The sequence below is a fragment of the Ctenopharyngodon idella genome, chromosome 22, assembly GCF_019924925.1.
Source record: "Ctenopharyngodon idella isolate HZGC_01 chromosome 22, HZGC01, whole genome shotgun sequence".
NCBI classification, from domain to species: Eukaryota; Metazoa; Chordata; class Actinopteri; order Cypriniformes; family Xenocyprididae; genus Ctenopharyngodon; species Ctenopharyngodon idella.
In genome coordinates, this window is record NC_067241.1 from 11,505,958 (window position 1) to 11,528,882 (window position 22,925).

At 36.7% G+C, this 22,925-nt stretch overlaps 1 protein-coding gene across 1 annotated transcript in view; it reads right to left on the reverse strand.

The window, feature by feature from the left end:
• Positions 1 to 22,664, reverse strand: part of cpne9 (copine family member IX) — a 42,518-nt gene extending 19,854 nt beyond the window's left edge. The window contains exons 1-7 of the mRNA XM_051881083.1: positions 21,983 to 22,664; positions 15,985 to 16,025; positions 12,781 to 12,827; positions 9,592 to 9,695; positions 9,430 to 9,469; positions 9,299 to 9,301; positions 8,783 to 8,859 (exon numbers count right to left, since the gene is read on the reverse strand). Of these exons, the coding sequence (XP_051737043.1) occupies positions 8,783 to 8,859; positions 9,299 to 9,301; positions 9,430 to 9,469; positions 9,592 to 9,695; positions 12,781 to 12,827; positions 15,985 to 16,025; positions 21,983 to 22,059 (389 nt within the window). The 5' untranslated portion in view covers positions 22,060 to 22,664. The remainder of the gene's footprint in view (positions 1 to 8,782; positions 8,860 to 9,298; positions 9,302 to 9,429; positions 9,470 to 9,591; positions 9,696 to 12,780; positions 12,828 to 15,984; positions 16,026 to 21,982) is intronic.
• Between the last annotated feature and the right edge of the window lie 261 nt (positions 22,665 to 22,925).

Below are 22,925 nucleotides of genomic sequence, written 5' to 3' on the forward strand. Positions count from 1 at the left end.
AAATTCATTTTTCCAGACATTCTTTCTCATAACAAAGCAACAACTTCTACAAATAATTTTAATACCATTTTGCACTATGTTGATATATGATGTTATAAAATCATGCCAGAATAAAAAATATATAAACATTTATAACATTTTAAGATATTTAATCACAAATGAAATGGCTATATTGTCCTTTGGACGGTTAAACTGAATGACCTTTTGACACTTCAAAATCTTTAAAATACCTTTATATGTAGCAAAATATATTTAAAACCTTTTGGATTCAATAAAAGAGATCCAGTTGTTGTACTACCTTACATACATTGGATGTCCTATCTTTGTTTTTTATTATTATAAAGGCCTTTGGACAAAAAACATGACACGTCACGTCATTGACCCAAACACTATTACGATCAACCGTGTTGCTTTCGTAAAAGTATTATCACAACAAATAGAAAAGTAATTTTGAAATGGAAAAGCTTCATAGAATGACCCAAGATCACAAATGCAACATCCAAAGTAGAGAATAAACAATACCGGACAGAAAAAAGCAAGCTACTTAGGGAGGTTTGGGAGTCCAAGGACACCACTGGTGGATTTTTTGCTGTACAAGTACAAAGACCAAGTAGGAGAGGGTTCAGCTTGTCTGAAGAGTTCACATCTTGCCCCAGGCATCAACTCATCATGCTCAAGGTCACATGTGGCTCATCATAACCGTAGACTCTCTCATTACTCAGTACCAGCAAATGTATACCTCAAGACAGCTGTCAGTGTCACTAACTCTCTGCATTCACTTTCCCGCTGCTATGGAAACAACTTATAAAAGGTGAGCCGAGGAGGTTTTCAATCCCAACTTCTGCTGCGAATGAGGGCTCCATCACTGCTACCAAACACAAAAGAACAGGAAGTGCCACTAGTGTAAGTAATACTGGAGTCTACAGAAAGGAAAAGAATGAGAGATAAAAAAAAACTAAAAAATTACTGACTGACAGGAGGGAAATGAATAAGGGAATAAATTAATAACATTTAATGAACGACATTTAACATTTCAAGAAGAAATGTCCTTTGGATTAAGAGTTATTGCACTCAAATATCTCGCTTTCAGTTAAACCACATTGTGGTATGAAACTATTCATGGTCACAGGCGAAGAATACACTCTTCCAGCTGGGCTGTCACCTCTCTAACACAGCATATCTGACAGACAGAACAAAAGCAACTCAAGATTTTATCGGAGAGCTTCAAACCCCCCCGTTTTACTGTGTCAGTGCCAAAAACATCCTCCCTGCATGTTTAATCAGAGTCCTCGGCAGCCAGGATAAATCTCTGCGCCATTAGAACCGAGACGCGAGACGAGTCCCTCTTACAGGACATCCAACACTGCTGTATGTTTGTCATGAATGCATCTACAAAAGCACAAAAATATATATATTTATATATTTTATAAGCCTACATCTATTTATATAATTATATAAATATTATATTAAAAGGTTCCTAATTTTGTTTTAGAGGTCTCCTACAATAGGTTTACATGCATCCAAGGTCAAAAAACACTTATATTTTCTCATAATATTTGCAGCATCACCTCTTTTCTCACAGTGTCTAAAATGGTTTGATCAAGGATTCTGTCGCTCTAAACTCCTCCTTTCCAAGAGCCTTCTCTGCTCTGATTGGTCAGATGACCCAGTCTATTGTGATTAGTCTACGCTGCTCTGATTGGTCAGATGGTCCAGTCTGTTGTGATTGGTCTCTCGCTTACAGCACGTGTCGGAAACCAAACTCCCATAACCATTTCTGAATTTTAGCTCCAGAGCCTTCCTCAGCACTTGAACACAGAGTGATAGGAACAATTACAATGGCATTGGTTTTAAAGTATCAGTTCAAGCCCAGTTCATCCTTTTGAAGTGCAAGCAAAATGGATTTGCTTTCGCAGTGAAGAAAACAGCATCTTCTCGACATGACGACAACACAAACCAAACTCTTCCAAACAGTTTGAGTGCGGGTCAAAGTAGAGGTTGTTCACAGACAGGCAATGAAGTTGTTTCAGGCAGTTCAGAATCTGTTCTTTCTTTTGGAAGACAGTAACTCCATTTATCGTGCACTTCAATCTTTGCGACTTTTCAGAGCTTTTACATTCACAAACAGCTATATTTCACACTACATGAAATGTAATATCTGAAAAAGCACAATAGGTTCACTTTCATAAATGTAACTAGATTTTTTACATTTTTTACATAAAATTTAACTGTGCATACCCGTGTAAAATTCACCACTGCAATGCCTTGAACTCGCTGCCAGTGTTCTGAATGGTTTCTACATTGATGCTAAATGGTTGCTAGGGTGTTGCTATGTGGTCCAAGTCAAAAGAGCAAGACTATGATATTCTGGTCTCTGGATAGATGCAACACTACTGGATTTTTCTCTATTTTATCATTCAACAGACAGAAATAAATGACTTAGAAAAGTAATAGATCACCTCTCCATAACAAGCTTCAAGATCTAAACTCATTTATGGCACAAACAGTACAGCGCAATTTATAATACTTAAATTTATTGGTTTGTTCATAGAGCATATACCATTAATTATTTACTGAACATCAGTGTCTTTTATCATATTGCTGTTGTCGCTTTGTGTCATGCATAAAAATGGCTTTTAACTCAGATAAAACCAGTACAATGCACGGCCTCTTGAGGCTTATTGCTTTAATTTGTCATACAGCTCTTCAACGGGCATGTAAATGTGACAAAATCATGCAGTGAAGCTTTGTTGTTCATGTTCATAAAATGGTATCATCAATATAATGGTGCCTCATAAAGGTGAATTACATGAATTTTAAAATAATCGAGCTTCTAAAAATACAGTTCGAGAGACCAGCATGTTGTGTTGCTGAAGTACGCTGCAGGTTCAGCCGTGGGAACAGACTGTAGAGAATGAGTAAGCCGGCCAATTAGGCAATGATGGTGGGGATTTAGTGAGCATGCATTAACTGATCTCACTGTAGGAGAGATAGTGTACGGTCAGGGCAGGTTAATAGCTGTCAAAAATGCCCTGCTCCAAACAGCACTCAAAACACAGATTGTAGAAGTGCATATCAGAGCAATTAAGCAGCAGATAAATGTCTGTCAGAGAGGAAGTATTGTAGAGAAATGCAAATATATACTGTATCTGAAGTGCCTGATCCAGATAAGGATGGTGATCATGTGACCGTTAACTCGATTATGCATAATGAATTTTAAAGGCCACACTGTGTTTACAGGTCTCCTGGCTTACAGATTTGGCGCACACACATCTGGCGCAGGAGTCAGGAACTGTGCTTAAGTTCTAAGCCCATGGTTCCCTGACTGAGCCCTCCTAATAAGCCAGAGACTCGTTTGAAGGTCAAACTCAACAGCTGTGTCCACAGATAAAAAGATCTTGAGATACGCTTAACCTCACCCACTAAAATAGCATCACCAGAATACAAAGTAAACAGAGATATTCATGTGATTTTGGCAGTGCCGGTCCTCCCTATATGCAAAGTACGCAAGTTGCCTAGGGCCTCCACCAGGGGGACCCCTTGCTCTCTGATGATTTAATGACTAGGGATGCGATTAATAGAATTTTAGTTTCATTTTGACTTTGGCTTCCAACGATTATGAAAACATGATGCCACGTTCTGTTCGTTTCCTTTAAAGCTGTGCGGTGTCATCCTTCCTACGTAACATCCATATGCATGACTGCCGTAATATACATAACATGACTGTCGTAATATACAGTTTCCAGTCAGACGTGCTTGATACTTTAAAAAAAAAAAATTAAAAATTAAAAGCGTTAAAAGCGTATTGAGCTGCAAAATAGACGCTGTTCCCCCAGGCGGCTTTCTGTGCGCACGACCCGAAATGGAGCGAAACACGGACAAGTATAGACTACTTTGGGCTTCGGGTGTGTGCTTAAATGGACAAATACACACAAAAATGTGTCAAAATGCCCATCTTGGCAAGTTTTCACATAAATGCAGTTGGTTATGTCTTAAGTGAACATAAACAGTTGGGAAAGTAATAGAATGCTTGATATTAGATCTGTGCATTTGGTCTTAAAGTGACAACAGCCTAATAAACCTGCTGCTGTCAGTGTCATTTAATGTTAATCAAACAACAAAACAAAAACAAAAAAAATCATTCACTGCTCTTTAATGAATAACTTTAATAAGAATCAATGAAGATTTAATTCATACTGTGAAGACTATACATAAGTTTTATTTTTACATTTGATTACTTTTTTCAATTTCTGTATAGTACGCTATTATTATTAGTAGGCTAAGTTTTGCTTAGGGCCCCCGGAAGTCTAGGACCATCGCTGGATTTTAGAACATGCATTTTCTCACCCAGAAATGCAAATTCTGTCATCATTTACTCACCCATATGTCATTCCTAACTTGTATGCATTTGTTTCTTCTGCAGAAAAGATTTTGGACTGAAAGATTTTTTTTCCACTGACTTTCATTGTACTTGTAGAGGTTTAGACTGACATGAGGTTGAGTAAACCCTTTAAGCTGCCAAAAATATGAGAAAATTGGTCTTGGTGCACCAAGTTTGAATATGCAAATGAGATTTGAGCTACGGCAGAGAGGAATATTTTTTGGGAGTGACAACTTTGTGTGGATATACAGTAGTGCACAAATTATATGGAATATTCTTATGATATTTGGCATCAAGTTTCTTCAGAAAATCTAATTTTGTTTTGCACCAAAGAAATAAAGTCATACAATTCTAAAACAACATGAGGGTGAATAATTCATGACAGAATTGTCATTTTTAAGTGAACCATTTATTTAGTCAAAATTATTGGTAGCACTACAATTAGACTTGTTAACGTTAGTTAATGCAATAGTTAACATAAACTAACCATGAGCAACCTATTTTTACAGCATTACTTAATATTTGTTTACTTAAAGGGTTAGTCAAAGTCCCTTTAAGACAAGTCATTTCACTCGGCAGCCATCTTTGAAATGCCTCTCAGGCATGCAAGTGCAGCTCCTATCTCTCTGAATGGGGAATCATAAAATTCTCCAAAGCTGTTGGCTAAGCTTTCCATTAAATTTCATTTGTGAAATCACCAATGAGATCAACTGTCAACAACTGTCTCATAAATTGTGTTTCTAAATGCTCAAATCACAACAAAAAACTGCATTTTCCAGGCTGGATCAAGCTAATGCGCATGTGCAGTCCTAAGTGCGCATCTCTATCCGCTTGTTAAGTCATTTATTCATATTAAACATTTAACATTTTAAAGTTAAACATTTAAAATATTTACAGTCTACACAACAGTTTCCGTGGTCACAGCGTCACAGAAATTAACATTTTAACGATTTATAAAAGATGAATCACTGTCTGGCCATCTGGGATTTTGATATGGAGAGAAAAGTTATGATTATAATTTTTTGGAAGTATTGCACCACATCGTGTGTGTATATTAGAACAATTTTTTGTTTTCTTGTGGTATGAGATAGAGCGTTTGGACCCGGAAGCGCTGCAGCGTGACGTCAGACTTAACAACCGAATAGGAAGCGTCTGTCTGTTTCTATAGGAGCTTCTAAGGGCTGCTGCAGTGATGCGATAAATTTACCAATCGGTGATTGGCTCTTATTTAAAAGGCAGGACTTATTCCGCCATATTGCATGCTGCACTTTCTCCCATTCATAATAATACGAGTGCACCGTCTTTCTATATATAAAGTCTTTGGGTTAGTTCATCCAAAAATGTGCTGCACTATGTTTACAACGTCAACAGTGTAGGAGACTGACAGGGAGGAGAAGAAATTGCTGTATGAAGTTGTTATTTTTCCGCACAAAAAGTATTCTCATTGCTTAATAACATTAAGGTTGAACCACTGTAGTCACATGGACTATTTTAACAATGTCTTTACTACCTTTCTGGGCATTGAAAGTGGTAATAACGTTGCAGTCTAGGGGAGTCAAAAAGCTCTCAGATTTCATCAAAAATATCTTAATTTGTGTTCTGAAGATTCTTACAGGTTTGGAGTGACATAAAGGTTAGTAATTAATGACAGAAATTTCTACCCTTTAACTAATTAACTAATGTTAACAAATACAACTTTTGATTTTTGAAAATGTAGACATTTACATATATACAGTTATATTTTCACTACAGAACAGATGTTTCAAAGTGTCAAAGTGTCTGTAGAGTACAGAAAATATAATTGTTTTCCATGCAACGGAGTGTGAAAATCCATTTCAGCTACTGATGTCTGCGATAGCCATCAGTACACTGACTGTGGTATGTTTGGCAGTTTATCTGGACACACCTCACCCTCATACATCTCAGTGTAAACCTGTGACAGTGCTGCTACTATGATGAATGTCTCCAACACTGAGGGTATTTTCACAGAAAATGTCATGCTTTCTTTTCAGCTAATTAGAACCTCAGTTTGTGTGTGCGCACGTGTGCGGGGGGTAGAGAGTTAAATTGCGAATTATGTATGAAATAGATTGATCGAGTGTGTATAAAAACACATGGGCGTAACATCAGGTAATTTGTTTTTCAGCAGTGACCAATGACAAATTACCCACCTTCTGATGGAGTAATTCTTCCTACCTGCGTAGCGAGACATATTTTGGAGCTTATTTGAAATATTTTCAATACTCACGCATGGCAAATAGATTGCATTCTGTGACAATTTAAAGTCCTGAGCCGAAATATTGACACCCGGTCCTGTTATTGTACATTTTACATTCTCTCATCTCAAATATTCCTGGACCGAAACCAGGTTGTCTATAAATATTTTGCTCAGCCTGACAGTATATGGCTCTCTTCTATCCACGCATTTTCTCCACAAATCCACCATGCTTACATGTGGAAATGAGGCTGGAGAAAAATCAAGCCCGAAGGGCCCCGAATGTGACGCGGAACCTCAAATCCCCATCTCTGAGCATCCCGTGGCATCTCTTGTCCTTAGGACTCCCCGGCCTTATCTTGTGAAAACAGAGGGAATTAGATGTATTTGCCCAAATGCAGTGCTATGTAATTGAAAAGCCACTAGTCTTGGTGGGTTGCCATAGAAACCAGCAGGTAATAGAGTAGTACCTCTTCCTCCACACTTCCACCCCAGTGTGTTACAGTATCTGCCCACTAGCTCTTTAGAGAGACGGGCTGACCTACTAAAATATGCCTATTGCCGCCAACCTTTTTCCTAATCCGCTGCTCGCCGCTTGCACAGCACCGCAGAAAGCGTGACACAAAGGCCAAAAGGAGATGGCCCATTTAGTGTTTTTTGCCCCATGCCGTGTCACCATCAGACGCATTTGCAAAAAGCTTGCTGTCTACCATGCTGTGATACAGAGCGCATGCACAGCGACCGCCGTGTTCTTCGGGGAGGACTATCAGCTGTTAGAAAGGACTTACAAACTATTTTTCATGTCATTTAGGGGTTTAGTCACACAGTCTAGCCACATCTTAAATATATTTTTTACTTTGCTTGTTAAAGTGACTTCAAAAAGCTTTTATCGTGATTACTGAGCCCCATTATGGAAAAGCATGTGAATTTCACGCATTAATCACGTGTTTTTGCTTCATATGTCATCCATTGTTGTTGTTAACTAAAATTAAAACTATTATAATACTTTTTTCAGTAATTGAAATAAAGCTAATTTAATGAAAAATAAAATAAAATATAAATATTAGATAAAAAAACTTTCATGAAAATTAGAAATTTTCTCTTGGCAACTAACTGAAAAAAATAAGTTGAAGTACTAAAATTACTGAAACTAAAACTGAAATAATAGAAATATTTATAAATAAATAAAATCAAATTACAATAAAAACTGAAAATATAAAAATAAAAACTATTTATAAAAAGATCTTAATAAAAACTATAATATTTAAAATATTAATAAATACTATAATAGTATATATAAATAAAGCTAAAATAACTCTGATATCATAAAATTCTGGATATATATATATATATATATATATATATATAGATATATAGATATCTATATATATATATCTATATATATATATATATATATATATATATATATATATTTAAAATATCAATAAATACTATTATAGTATTTAAGTAATGCTAAAATAACTCTGACGTCATCATATGGAAACTGCATTTGAGGATTTTGTGAAAATCGCATGTAATTTACGAAATCACATATGATTCTGTAAAATGACACAAAAAATTAATGCGGTTCTTCAGTTAGGCCAAATGCAAGCGCAAATCCCTTTGAAGGCATCATCCAGACATCCTATTTTGTGCTACTGAAATAGATCATTGATGTGACCCAGATATGCTGGACAGTTGCAGCCTGTATCTTAGTGTTAAAATGCCACAGTCACTAGATCCAGAGTGCCATCCTTACTCAAGTCGAAGCTTAATTAGTTTCCCTTTTTAACCCCCCGCCAAAGCTTTGGGATCTATTCGTATGCAGAACTGCTCTGGATTGATATGGGCATAGAAGGTTTGCTACTCTGAAACCCCAAACAAGCACCTCAAACGTGGTTAAAAGCATTGATTGATTGGAGACTGTAAAAGGATTTTGATCTGCGAGCTGCACGAAAAAGACCAATTTATCAAGCCTTTTGTCTTATAATCGTCGTGAGAGCACTTGCTATATAAATGAGCTCAGCTGGACCATGTGGGCTAGATGAACTTATGTCTTCCATGTGGTTAAATCTGTGGCCTGAATAGAGACCCCATAGGATTTGGAGAATTTTTTAAGAGCCGTTTCCATGGCACTGTTTCTTCTTCAACGTCGTATCAAGGGTGAAAAATAATAAAAGACTTACGAAAGCACCCGCTCGAGTCTTGACCCAGAGGACCCAATAATCTCTCCTAGAGTGCAGAAAGTCTGGCCGAGGAAGGACTGTGGGAGACAAAACAATGAAGGTAAATCAGTTCTGTGGGTTTCCTGCTCCACAGATACAAATCAGCAGTGACAGTCCTGTCTGGAAAATCTCAGAAAGATGGTATGAGGACTCACCTTGGATACTGTATGTCACTGAGTATAAAGACAGGTGAGGCCTGGCTGATGAAACTCTAAGCAATGGAAGGGGTGAATCAATGACATGGAAATGCATACAAAAAAAGCAAGCAAAAAAAAAAGAAAAACAAGACAAGACTTTGAGAACTACGACAGACTGTTTCATGCAGTTTTAAAGGACACAGAGGGTCTGGGCTTTGAACATGACACTTTTCTTTTCAAAAGAATGAGAACTGAAAAACAAATTGCATTCTCTTTGTAACTATTTTTGGCATGACGGAAAACAAGCAATGGATAAATTACACTAATTTACAGCTTGTACCTTCTGTTATCCACATCCATTGTAGCAGAAAAGACAAATCAACAGGGTAAAACTAGAAGTCATTGCATCGTGGTTCTTGTCTATCCATTAGCATGCAGGAAACGGCATGTGAGACATTAAAGTTTGCTTACATGTTTTGAGATGTTTGAGCTTCTAGAGTCCACATTGTATCTGCGTCAAATAAGCAAAAGATTAAAAGTGAACTGGAAAATCATGTCTAAGAAAGCATATTATCATTGTCTAAGGGATTTTTTTCCGAAACTAAAGGCAGAAAAGTTCCGTCCTCCACTTACACGTCAAACCGAAGGTTCTGCTTTTCTTCGAAGAAGTAATCCAAGACAAACTTCCTCACAAAGTCTGGGTTGAGAGTGTTGTCAATCACTTCTGTTCGGCCAAACTAAACAAGAATAAAAGATGCATCATTAGATTAAATGCTTTCATGGCAAGATAATGAAACAATATCTTTATATTCAATCTACTAATATTGCAATGTATTGTCCATCTAAAAAACAACATTGTTTCACCTTCCCAAACAACAACAACATTGTTTCACCTTCCCAAACATTATACACAAAAATATTTGTAAAAGAACATGCTTAATCTTGTAAACTAAATATTGTTTAATTTTTTTTTTTTTTGCAATATATTTAACCCTGTTGCCAAAATTCGGAGTGTATGAATGCAGTTTAAAACCCTGAATTGTGTTATTTTGTTATATTATTAGAAAAAAAGGTAAATGTTAGACACATTTTTTAAAAAAAAAAGTATATTTATTTTAGGGAACCCTGCACACGTGCGCACGATTTATTTGTTCCTTCGATTTACTAAATCAAGCACACGGTTTACTATTTCGTTCCCTCGATTCACTAAATCATGTGCACGATTTACTATTTTGTTCCCTATATTTACTAAATCAAGCGCACGATTTACTAATTTGTTCCCTCGATTCACTAAATCATGTGCACGATTTACTATTTCGTTCCCTAGATTTACTAAATCAAGCACACGATTTACAAATTTGCTCCCTCGATTTACTAATTTGTTCTCTCAATTTATTAAATCGTGCTCACGATTTACTATTTCTTTTCCTCAATTTACTAAATTGTGGGCATGATTTACTAATTTGTTCTCTCGATTTACTAAATCATGTGCACGAATTAATTATTTGTTCCCTCGAATAACTAAATCATGTACACGATTTACTAATTCGTTTCCTCAATTTTCATAAATTGTGCGCACGATTTACTAATTCGTTTTCTCGATTTACTAAACCCTGTGCACAATTTACTACTTTGTTCTCTCAATTTACTAAATAGTGCGTACGATTTACTATTTCGTTCCCTTGATTTACTAAATCGTGCGCACGATTTACTAATTCGTTCCCTCGATTAACTAAATCGTGTACACGATTTACTAATTCATTCCCTCGATTTTCAAAAATCGTGCGCAAGATTTACTAATTTATTTTCTCGATTTACTAAATCCTGTGCACGATTTACTACTTTGTTCTCTTAATTTACTAAATCGTGCGCACGATTTACTATTTCATTCCCAAGATTTACTAAATCGTGCGCATGATTTACTAATTCGTTCCCTCGATTTACTAAATTGTGCGCACGATTTATAAATCGAGGGAACAAATTAGTAAACTGTGCGCACGATTTAGTAAATCGAGAGAACAAATTAGTAAATCGTTTATATATATAATTTTTTTTTTTTGGACAAATTTTCTTGCCATAATTTGTATACAGTAAAGAAGAATATATATATTGTCATTTATAAACATTGCTATCCTCCAATGAAACATGACGTTTGAGAAGAATAGAACAGAAAACCATAAATGAAGCTAATATTATGCACTCATCTGTAAATCTGCACTGAAGGAATCACTGATGTGCCAAAGCATATTAACAGTTGCTATGATCATATTTTCATGATTAGAAGCAAAATCAGCCCTCAGACTTCCCTTCTCTCCGCAGACTCAACAGCAGTCTGAGCTCTGCATGAATGTGGGGCAGGAATAGCAGCTCAGTGTGAGCTCGTACAGCTTCCTGCCAACGTACACATCCCTGAAGCAATCAGACAGTAATTCCCATTGGGCAGGAGTCCTCGGTGGAGCTCACCGATGGCACAGAGTAATGAACTATTGATTCCTAACTCAGATTCAGACCCAAGATCATGTTCTCAACACCCCAGACACATAATCCCACCTATCAACTTAGTATCCACGCTTTCCATTATCTGCTCCTGGAGAAGTTCCTGGAGCTGATCGGTCCTTGACTAAAGGTTCAGTGACCGCTGGTCGCTGCATTATCTGTTTAGGGGAGCAGGCTGTTTATAATGCAGTTGCTAGGCATGCTTTTGGAGGTACTTGTAATGTGAGTGGGCACTTGAGTGTTGATATACATGCGGAGAAAGCCACTGGTCCAGATACGTGCTAGCTATATAAAAGTACAGTGAATATTTCATGATGCCATCTGGAGAGCGAGATATCTCTAGAGAAGTCCAGAGCGCTCGCTGCATTCCTTGAGTTTCCAAAGGCAAACTACTGTTTTTTTTCCTTGCACTCAATCTGAGAATTTCCCAGAGACTGGTGATTCTTTGAATCCTGGCAAGATGGTGGGATACAATTAGTAGCTGCATTTACAATTCTGCCAAAAGGGTCGTCTTTGGATGATTTTAAAGCACTGAGAAGCAATGAAACAACTAAAAATATCAGTGAACTGTACAATACTGGAAAATGTGCTGTCATTATTTTATAACTTCTTTGCTACTATCCATTTAGCTGGCATAATAATTTCTGTCATTTCTACTCAATTTTATGAGTTTTAACTTTATTTTCTTTCAAGTTGAATTTTCTTTGGTAAATTCAAAGTGGACAAAAAATGCAATGAACTTGACTTCTAGAAAAACATCAGTAGACCTGAAGAGCTCAGTTTATATATTATATATATATACACACACACACACACACACACTTGTCTTTACGGTCACATTTGATGACTTTAATGTGTCCCTGCTTAATAAAAGTAAAATCCAATTTAGTAGATAATATAGTAATATTGAATATTTTATTCACGTTTGTTATTAAAAGGTTCTGGTAGTTTATGGATACTGTTTCTAAAAGAAACAGTCTCATGAGATTAGTCTGGAAGGCAAATAATAGAATGCACATCATAAATGAAAAAGAAAAAACAGAACGTCCACAGAAGCGCAGATAGGAGGAGGATGGAGGAGAATATTGACTGATAGACACAACAATCTGATAATAAATAGAATTGAAAAGAAAAACCCTTCATGGTGGATATAAAAGTACAACAAAGGATCACATCAATATAACTGCAAATTGTGTCCTGATTGTAACTCCTATATTTGTGGCCAATGGACCATGTTAATTGATAATACAGTTTTTCAAAAGCCTAAAACACAACATGCTGAGCACTATATGTTCTGTTCATTTGTACCATAAAAAGCATACTAACCTCTCTCCACTCTTTAGTACCAATTCCTTGAACATACAACACAACCACTGTGAAGAGAAAATGGAAAAATAATGGTCAAACACAGAAAGAAACAGTCAATAAATAGATAAAAACACTTGCAACCTGTGCACAGTCTGTTTCCTTAAATGAAGCTAATAGAGATTCTTCGCTGAGAGCTTCCTCCTACCATCTAATTAGAAAATGGCTTGGAGAAGTGCCGACTGTAACAAGTATGGAGTATTAGTCCCAACTCCAGGCCCTTTAAGTCAAAGTGTGGAGCAGCAGGTGTGAGAATCTAATTCATCAATAACTTAATTGAATCATTCAAGAGGAGTCCAAACAGGAAATGCCCTGACCAACAAATGGACTGCAGCTCTATGGGTGGTCATTTGAGTATGTCAGAAATGTCTTGATGAGATACAATTCAGTCCAGCAAGCTCTTGGAGAATACTAAAACTCCAACAAAGAATTTGGACTTGTCCCTTGCTCTATAATCTTCTGACAGACCTCATTCTCAGAGAAACTGATATTTGTGTCCAAATATTTCAGGATTTACTTATTTGATTGTTTGTTTATCAATTCATTTGAAATGGATGGATGGATGGATGGACCAGACAGACGATTGATGGATGGATGGATGGATTGACCCTTGCTCTATAATCTTCTGACAGACCTCATTCTCAGAGAAACTGATATTTGTGTCCGAATATTTCAGGTTTTACTTATTTGCTTGTTTGTTTATCAATTCATTTGAAATGGATGGATGGATGGATGGATGGATGGATGGATGGACCAGACAGACGATTGATGGAATGATGATGGATGGATTGATGATGGATGGATGGATTGATTGACCCTTGCTCTATAATCTTCTGACAGACCTCATTCTCAGAGAAACTGATATTTGTGTCTGAATATTTCAGGATTGACTTATTTGCTTGTTTGTTTATCAATTCACTTGAAATGGATGGATGGATGGATGGATGGATGGATGGATGGATGGACGGACCAGATGGATGGACCGGATGGATGAATGGATGGATGGACCAGATGGATGGATGGATGGATGAATGAATGAATGGATGGACCAGATGGATGAATGGATGGATGGATGGATGGACGGATTGATTGATCGATTGAATAAATGCATACCAGAACTGTAATCACCATACATTATAACCACAAACATATAACTTCTGAACAGATATTTCTAATTATAAAAATAAAATTGATGTTTATGTATTTTGCATTACTAAATTGGGTCAAATAATGTAAATAAGTTCATTACCCTGTTAATTGTGTCAGTTAGCACTCATTCCACCCAAATGGAGCTTTTTCCTGAGAATGGCCCTGGAATTTAATCACCCTGAAATCCCAAATCAGCATTTCTTGTTTTTCCATGATGCAAATGTTACTCAAAACAAGGCATTATGAATGCATAATGTCTCTGTTGCACTGAACAAGATTAGACTGACCACATTCATTATTTTCAACTCCTCGAAAAATCTGCAGTAACTACACTGGGGCAGCTAATGTTTAACGATTTCACATAAATTACATGGAACAATCATCAGAGCACAGAAAGCATTTCAGGAAGAGCAGAGACACCTATTCAGGTATGACCTTTGCCAGATCAACCGAGGAACTGATTTAGAATAAATCTCAGTGCAAATTATGGCAACTCAGATGTCAGTCAAGCGTTTGATTGCTGTGAGCATTAGGGTGAAGGATTAATAAATGTTATAATTTGGGCTTCTCTGACTAAGGCAAGTTTAAAAAGGCAAGTTGAAGTTTTTTTTTCTCGTTTTTCAACTTTCCTTCCAAAGTAGTCCCTTTGATACGTCTGGAAAAAACAGTGGGTGGAAAAAAAGGTATGTCCTAGGGGTACAACACTTTCAGCAATGGCTTCACATACCAAATAGCCATGAATAACCCATCCGAAACCTTCACACTTGTTTTCAAGGCAACAGCAAAATAATTCATGTGAATAGCATTCACAGCTATTGACATCAGCTGGGAAGAGAAAATGCTTTGTGTTTCTGCTCAGTGGTTGACCCTTTGAGAAAAAAACTCTGAATAATGCAATATTAAAATATGGCCACGTTTATATTATCATGCAGGATGACCATTTTATTACCCTTAAGAATAGTAAATATAACTCAGTCAGAATTATTATATGCTCATTAGTCAATCAAGAAGATCTGAATGAATATGTAAATGCTTGAAATGCTAGCTATATTAAAGCTTTTTGCATGCAGTCATTTGAGCCGAATTTTAAATAAAATAGCTTCCTAAATACTGCGCAGCAAACAATGTGCTCTATTATTTTCTAAAAATAGTACAAACACATTATATAGCAATAATCAAATCATAGATGTCATATGACATCAACACATTTCATTTTTAGTTCAGCAAAAGAGGTATTATCATGTAATAACATTTTAAAAAGACAAAAATAATTAAAATAAAAACAATTATTTTGCAAATTAAATCCGATTTTGTGTAAACTTCAATTTAATAATAAGTCAAGGAGGTGGATTTTTAAAAAAAAAAAAGTCACGCTTGATACATATGCTGCGTCTGAAATCAAATACTTCCCCACTATATAGTATGCCAAAAGAGTAATACATACTATTCGAAAAAAAAAAACAGTAGGCGAAAAGTACCCGGATGACCTACTAATTTTGCCAAGAATCTGGAGTGCGCATTAATGGACACTTTACTATCCCATGAGGCCACGGATTTATGAATGGCAGTGAAGCGTCGCAACTGATGCTGGTAGGTCACGTGACAGTAACAACATGGCTGCAGTACGTCCGAATTTCATTCACACTACCCATATTCATACTAAATAGAACATACTTTTTTACCGGTCGCAAAGTAAATTGAAATTCAAATGTAGTACCTACTCAGACAGTATGCAATTTCGGACACACCGGTAGTTTCAGTTCATTACACAGGAAGTGGAAGGTCATGCTGAGAGTATTGCATTTGGAACACAGTACCCTATCGCACCCTTTGTTGCATTAATGTTTTGGCAAAAGTAATAGGTTGTCCCAGGTATTCCATGCATACAGAAAAACTGCATACTGTGAATAATATCTAATGCAGAAATAGTATGAATAGTGTGATTGTAAATATTTCAAAAATACCCATGGACTGATTTTAACACGACAAGGAGCAATCACTAAGATCAAGACTTACCTGGTGCTGACCTTGAGAATGTATCAACATCCAGCAAACTCCTGGAGAAACAGAAAAACAGAGATGCTAAAGTACAAAACAGACAACAAAATAGTCGCTAGCAATAATAAGACAACAAAACCTATCTAGATGATATTTTTTTTGTGCTATTTTATTGAACAGATGGTTGCACAAAAACAAAAGCAGCTTCTATGTTTGTCCTATATGAACAAAGAGACTCATTGATGCTCAGGTCAGAGCAGGCTTGAGTTTTCTCCCGCCAAACATCAATAATGAAGGTCATGAGCATCAAAATGAGCCAAGATTAAAATCAAAATTGACCCTATTTACTTTATTATTCTTTTTAAGAATACAGTTTCCTCGTGTTCATTTAGTGGAAAACATGTATTGAGTGTTTAACCACATTTTTAATTGACTTGATAACGATGGTTTCCTCTGAAAATAAATAAATAACACACTTTTAAGTCATTTTAGAGAAAATGCATTATCATCAACATATATAACGAATGATACTGAGATGTTTTGACAGCAATATCTTCCCCTTACTTACTTTTTTAATGCATGTACCCGGTCTTATTGCGCATGATTCATTGGGCATGTTTTTATAAAGAAAAAATGTGTTTGTCTTCATAACCTTGTACCAAATTTAATAACTCTTCCTCTAAAATGATTTTCCTTTACAGATAAATTCAAGAATTTCTTAGTTTTCAGACACTTGATTTAATTCTAGTACATAACAGCCAGCTTTCACAATCTTATCAATTCCCACTTGATAAAACCAAGTCTCATCCTACATTTTTCACATTGCGTATCTTGTTTTAATTCAAAATTCAACACACTACAGAAGTTAAATGGGTTATGAAAAGCATTTCACATTGACCTTATCTCTGTCAACTGAAAGATATTTCAACAAGGACTGTTGATTTAAAGTAATGTTTCATAACTGCTATTTATCGGTTGAGTTTCCATCCATCAGTCTGTTATTGGTCTCTGACGGTGCATTTAAATTTAAAGACCAGACTGTTTTAAGACAGGCATGACGGATGACCAGTAACAGGAACCCATAGATATTCTCTCAAAGGAGAATTGTGTTTGTGGAATAAATAGATAGAGGAATAGAAAAAAAAGGATAGGGAAGTACAGCAGAGAGCACATTAATCCATCCGACCGAGCAGAGAATCGATTCCATCTCTAGTCTGCAGGATGCGGCTCTGAGCAACAGGAGGTATTGCCTGACATCTGGTGTGACGCCAGCTGTGACGTTTTAAGCCCGAATAAACGGGTCCTGAAGCTCTGGCATCTCAACAGGGAGCACTTTCACGTGCTCCGTACTGAGGGGGATCCCTTGACAGACCATGTGGCTTCGGTTATTGGGTTTTAGGTGATGACCTTGATCAGAATAACAGCAGAATAACATACTGCAAGCTTCCTACTTTGTTTTGCATTTATGCAAACACCTTCATTATGGTTGGGCATATTAATCGACACACATGAACTTTATTACTAGATGTAATAAAATCCCCAAGAAAGTCAACAAACCTCCAAATCAGGTTATGAAGATCAGTTGATGTATAATTCAAAGTTTGACGTGTGCAAAAAGAGCCCAGTAGACCTACATATCTGTATCCTGTTAATTTCCTTTTAAACAAGACATCATGAAATCTTCACTCAAAGGAAAACAGACTGACAGTACAGTACAGCATTTTCCTTTCTGATGCTGCCAGGTTTGAGTCATACGTTCAATTAAATATACAGAGAAAATGTTTTCCTTCGCTTCCTGAAATATGATCCCAAAGATAGGAATTTACAAGTTTTCCCTGACAAACGCAACAGATCCTTTAAGATCTCCGGGTCTGAGAGTCTTCAACACATTCCCATGTTCTGGTTTCCCTCCAGACTCTCCCTTATCGAGTGACACAACGGCATCTGCTGCAATCTGTGTTGACAGTGACAAACAACCTTGATGAATTGGCTTCCCTTGTGAACAGCTTACACAATTTGCCAGCATAATGCAGTGACAGAAAGACACTTTCACTAACTTGTTGCCTTGCAGAATGGTATCCGTTTTGAATGCGACTTCATAAAAGATTAAAGTTTCCCTGTGGAGTTTTGCATATGGGTAACTACTCAAATGCATCAAAAGTCTAATTGTTGGTTGCTTTCAATGGTAATACCAAGACAAAAGCACAGTTAGTATGCAAAATACTAATTAAACATGGCCAAAAGTATGTGGACACCAAAAACAAAGGGTTGATGATAAAATTCCCAGGGTCCGGGGTAAATTTTTATGGGTGGGCCGCCTCTTCCCCAAGGCAAAGTGTAAGCTTCAGCATTAAGGAACTTGGTGGGCAAATATAAGCAGAGAATTCATCGTATGGTGTAAAATTACAACCCATGCTAAGGTTAATGCTCTTTCGTTTATGAAGATAACGTGCCACCTACACTAAACCTAATCAATAGAGTTAACAAAAGCAAACATGAAATAATAAGCACACTTGCTGAAGCAATCATGCCATTTTAGCTTGATTCTACAAGTCTTTGAGCTCTTTTATCATGACCAGTGTTTCACAGGACACTCCACATCGCAAGTGCAGTGAGCTACCGAGCAAGTTCACTACATCAGAAAAGCCATGCATATGAATTTGGTTATGTGATGTAAACATCAAAATGTATTAGTTTACAAATGATGCACTATATGGTAAAAGTGTTTTGAGATCATAACATAGTACTGTGCAAGAAATTGTGCAAAAACAAGTCTTTATTAATCGATAATCCACACTGTAATCATAATTTGTGTGAAAGGGAATAAAACTTGCTGCCTCTAGTGTTCATTTCATCTGAAAACTGCAGTGAATTGCATGTATAGGTATGTTTTTGGAGTTTTGCAAAAATGTAGGTGAGCCTAGGTTGTAATATTAATTATTTCACCCAAAATGAAAACTCTGTCATCATTTACTCAGCCTCATTTTATTCCAAACCTGTATAATTTTTAACTGTTTAACTGTATGAAATTCAACTGTTTCACTTACTTGAAATTGTCTGTAAAATGAAGGTAACTTTCAGTGTTTGGACAAAAAAAAAAAAAAAAAAATTCTTTCACGATTTGCATGAAGAAAGTAAGTCATACAGGTTTAGAACTGTAAAAAAAAAAAAAAAAAAAAAAAAAAAAAAAAATGGACGACGCACCTCCACTCTCTTCAATTGTAGAAAAATAAAGCCGCTATGGTGAGAAATCAAGTCTCCTTTAGGACCCCAAGTGATCCCGTTGGTTCGACTTTTAATGGGTAGTATTTTTAGCGCCTGATTATAATTCCTGCAAAATGACGTTATGATTTATGTAGTTTAAAATTCGTTTATAATGACATTCATGTCTTTTAAATTACATGGTTCATATACTAGTAGGTTCTGAAATCAAGCATTTCTTGTTCTTACTGTTTTTAGTTAGCTTATGTACTAGCATAGCATTCATCTACCCGATTAGCCTGCTAGCTTAGCTTATATTATATTATGTATGTTTTTTCTATATATATTGTATGCTTCCAATCTCTGTTTCTAGTTTGTTTTATTATGCAATACTTAGGCATTCATTTTATATTTCAAACATGTTGTTTGTGCACTTAATGTAATAAACATCATACAATAGTGAAATAGGTTATCATTAGTCAAGACATCACGATAACAACTTCTGATTTGACATGGGTCCTAAAGGAGACCTGATTCCTGGATGTACTCGATTTCTCATGAGACCACCAATGTCCCAATATGGCGCTGACATCTTGTGCTGATTCGGGACCTGATTCTGCGCAGTAGTGAGCATGAAGTGGAGCTGCGCACTATCAAGGCCCCGCCCACACTCCCGCAGAATCGTTTAGTACAGTTTGTTGGTGTGAAATAAACAGTTATTAAAATGTTATTGAAAATTAAAGTTAAAGCTCCAATCTCCTTCCAAAAATCCCGAAAAAACTCTGTTGGTGCCTCAATGACTACTTCGCTCAGAGAAGCTGTCAATCATAGCTGTCCATCATGACGTCACACCTCCATTTTTATAGCATCAAATAACTAACTAAAACCAAACTTATTAAAAAAATAAATAAATAAATAAAAATAAAGACTTACATCAGTATATAACTATATAAAAATGGCAGAAACCATCTTAAGAAAAAAATATTTGAAGTGTAATTTAATTGTTTAGTTTGTCTCACATCCCATTAAATTACAAGGACAGGGCGGGGTTTATGATCTATACTTAGACCTGGGGGCGATCGAGACACTTTGGCTTCACTTTTCAGGACTTGTGCGGCACACTTGGTTTGGAACAACATGAAGCTGAGTAAATTCTGACATTTTTGGGTGAACTATCCCTTCTAATACTTTTTGAACAGGACACCCATATTCTTTCAGCCATGCAATGTATTAAGTCCACAAACTCATAGCCATTTGTACCCTGTCCTGCTACACTTTTTTTACCACAGAGATGTCATGCCACAAGGCGCTGCCTCAAAGTGAAGCAGAAACCCACTGGGCATCTAGAAGTGGCGCATATTTCATATTCTGTATTTCATTTTTCATAAATCCTGATCTGTTGCATTCATATCCCAGCAGGCTACAATGAAATATGTACCATGAGGTACCACTTGCTCCATTTTCTTGCCCCCGTCTTCCACCTCAGCCAAATTACTGCTGAAGGCTCAGCGGGCAAAGCCTGGCGGCCGCAGATGTGTCTCATGTATAAAGAGACCTCCCTTGGATATCTGGGCAAGCAGTGTCTGAAGTGAAGGCTTTATGCAAACACACAGACAGCATCAGCAGTCAACACATTCATTATTCAGGAAAGAGTCTGTGCTGTTGTTTGTTGCCAGTGGTGTCTGTCCAACAAGGAGAAAACGGTCCAGAGGGACACAGTGAGGGAAGAGGTCAGCCAGGCATTAAAAAAAATGCTGCCCTTTATAAACACAGATCAAACTGTGTTTAAGTTACTTTTTATAAAAAGCAACAAATCACAGAAGCATGTTAAGTAATGCAAAATACTCAAAACATGCAGCTAAACAATCATTTCTTAAGGAATTTAAATTTAGCATATGACTATACGAGCTACTTTCAACATGAAAATAAAGCACAAATAGACATTAAAAATAAAATAAGACTGAAAGATCAACATAATAATGATATCTAACTCCTTCCAGACATCACGTAGGACCAAGAAAAGGGTCGAACGCACCTACGATGCCCAAAAATGCTGTCTAGGTAGGCAGCTCATTAGATTCTGAGACACAAACTGCAAGTCATGAATGCTAATAAACAACACCATAGAAGATATGAGATTCCCCCACAACCCTTACAAAAAAGTAGGCTACTGTGGTAACACCATGGTACAGTGATGCTGTCAAAAACAATGTAGCCAAATATTATAGATCAAAAGTCAATGACCTGGACAATAGAAATAAAATGAGTGACCACTATTCTGAATATTAGGGAGACTAATCCCACTGATTAGTTATGTAAAAAGTACTAAAAAGTACCATGGTACTATCATGTTTTTCCCCCCTGAACATGTTATTTCCATGTTTTTGGACCACGGTATTACCATCTTTGACTGTACCACTGAACTACCACAGTACTGTTTTTTAAGGGTATGGTTGTTGCTGCCCCAAATACCATGGTTCTGACCATATTCATGTACCATGGTATTTATACGTAACTCCACTTCGCCCCAAGCAAGAGAAATGCTTGTGTCAAATGCATAGACCCAACATTTTTCCAATTGTTAAATGTTTTTGTTGACTCGTTACTCGACTGTATTTGTATTAGCCTGTATTTTAGCTTCGTTTAAAGGCTAAATTACTACATAACGTATTTCAATAGTTCATTATATTTTTTTCCAATTACCAAAAATATAATAGGAGAAAACCAGAAGATAAAAGACACGACGCTTTTAAGACTTAAAAATTGAATTAGGAACATTAATAAGAAAAAAAAATAAGGACATTTTCACCCTTACCTGCACGAGACGGTGATCTCTATTTTGGTGGCAGGTACGCTGCTGTTTAACGGATCAAACTCCCCGATCGATGCCATTGCAGCTCCTCGGGAGTTTGAGATAAGTCTTCAAATGACTCCAAAATCTGGGTCTCACTCGTCTCTGGCGTCACACGTGTAATATAACCCACCAAACTGGCGCAGAAATGTGGCTTTCCTTACAATTTGGACAGAGCGAACATCATCGGTCCGTTTGAGTCTGACCCCCTCGCGCACCTGAGGAGAGAGCGCACGACCGCGAGAGATGCGCGCGTTTGATCGGCAGGTAGGTAGAGTCTGACTGGACCTCCTCTCGTCCTCCCTCAGCGCGGACACTCCGACTCCGCTTTGAAAACTTAAATTGAAAACATCAATTTTTAATATTACAGAAGCCATTCAATATTTATGAGATGTGGTGTCAGATATGGATCTGAAACCTTTGGGGACGTTTAATCTATTGATGTGGTGAAACGATTTTCAAACATCCAGTTTTCCAAACGCCCACGGCTTTTAAAATCCGGTTGAGCTGTGGTAAACGTCGATGTTGCGCAGTAAAAATAGCAAAATACTCAAGTATTTCCCAGCACCTTATAACAACAAATGAGTTATGAATCTGCTGAAAGCCCTAGATATGCCTTTATCTCAAAACATGAGCTGCCTACACAAAATAGCATGTTTGGCCATCTAACGTTCGATTTGATCGCCTAAAAGCATCTTTATGATGCTCAAAAATGCTGCTACACTAACAGAAAAGTAGCAAAAATATTCTTTAAGATGCCAGTATCATGGTAGTAGACGAAATTCACTGTAAAAAAACACCACTGAATTTTATTTCATAATAATTAGTTATTGTTTTGCTTATAAATCAGAAACTATGTTTGGTTTTGTCTCTAAATCTAGTGAGCTGCGCACATAAATAACATTTT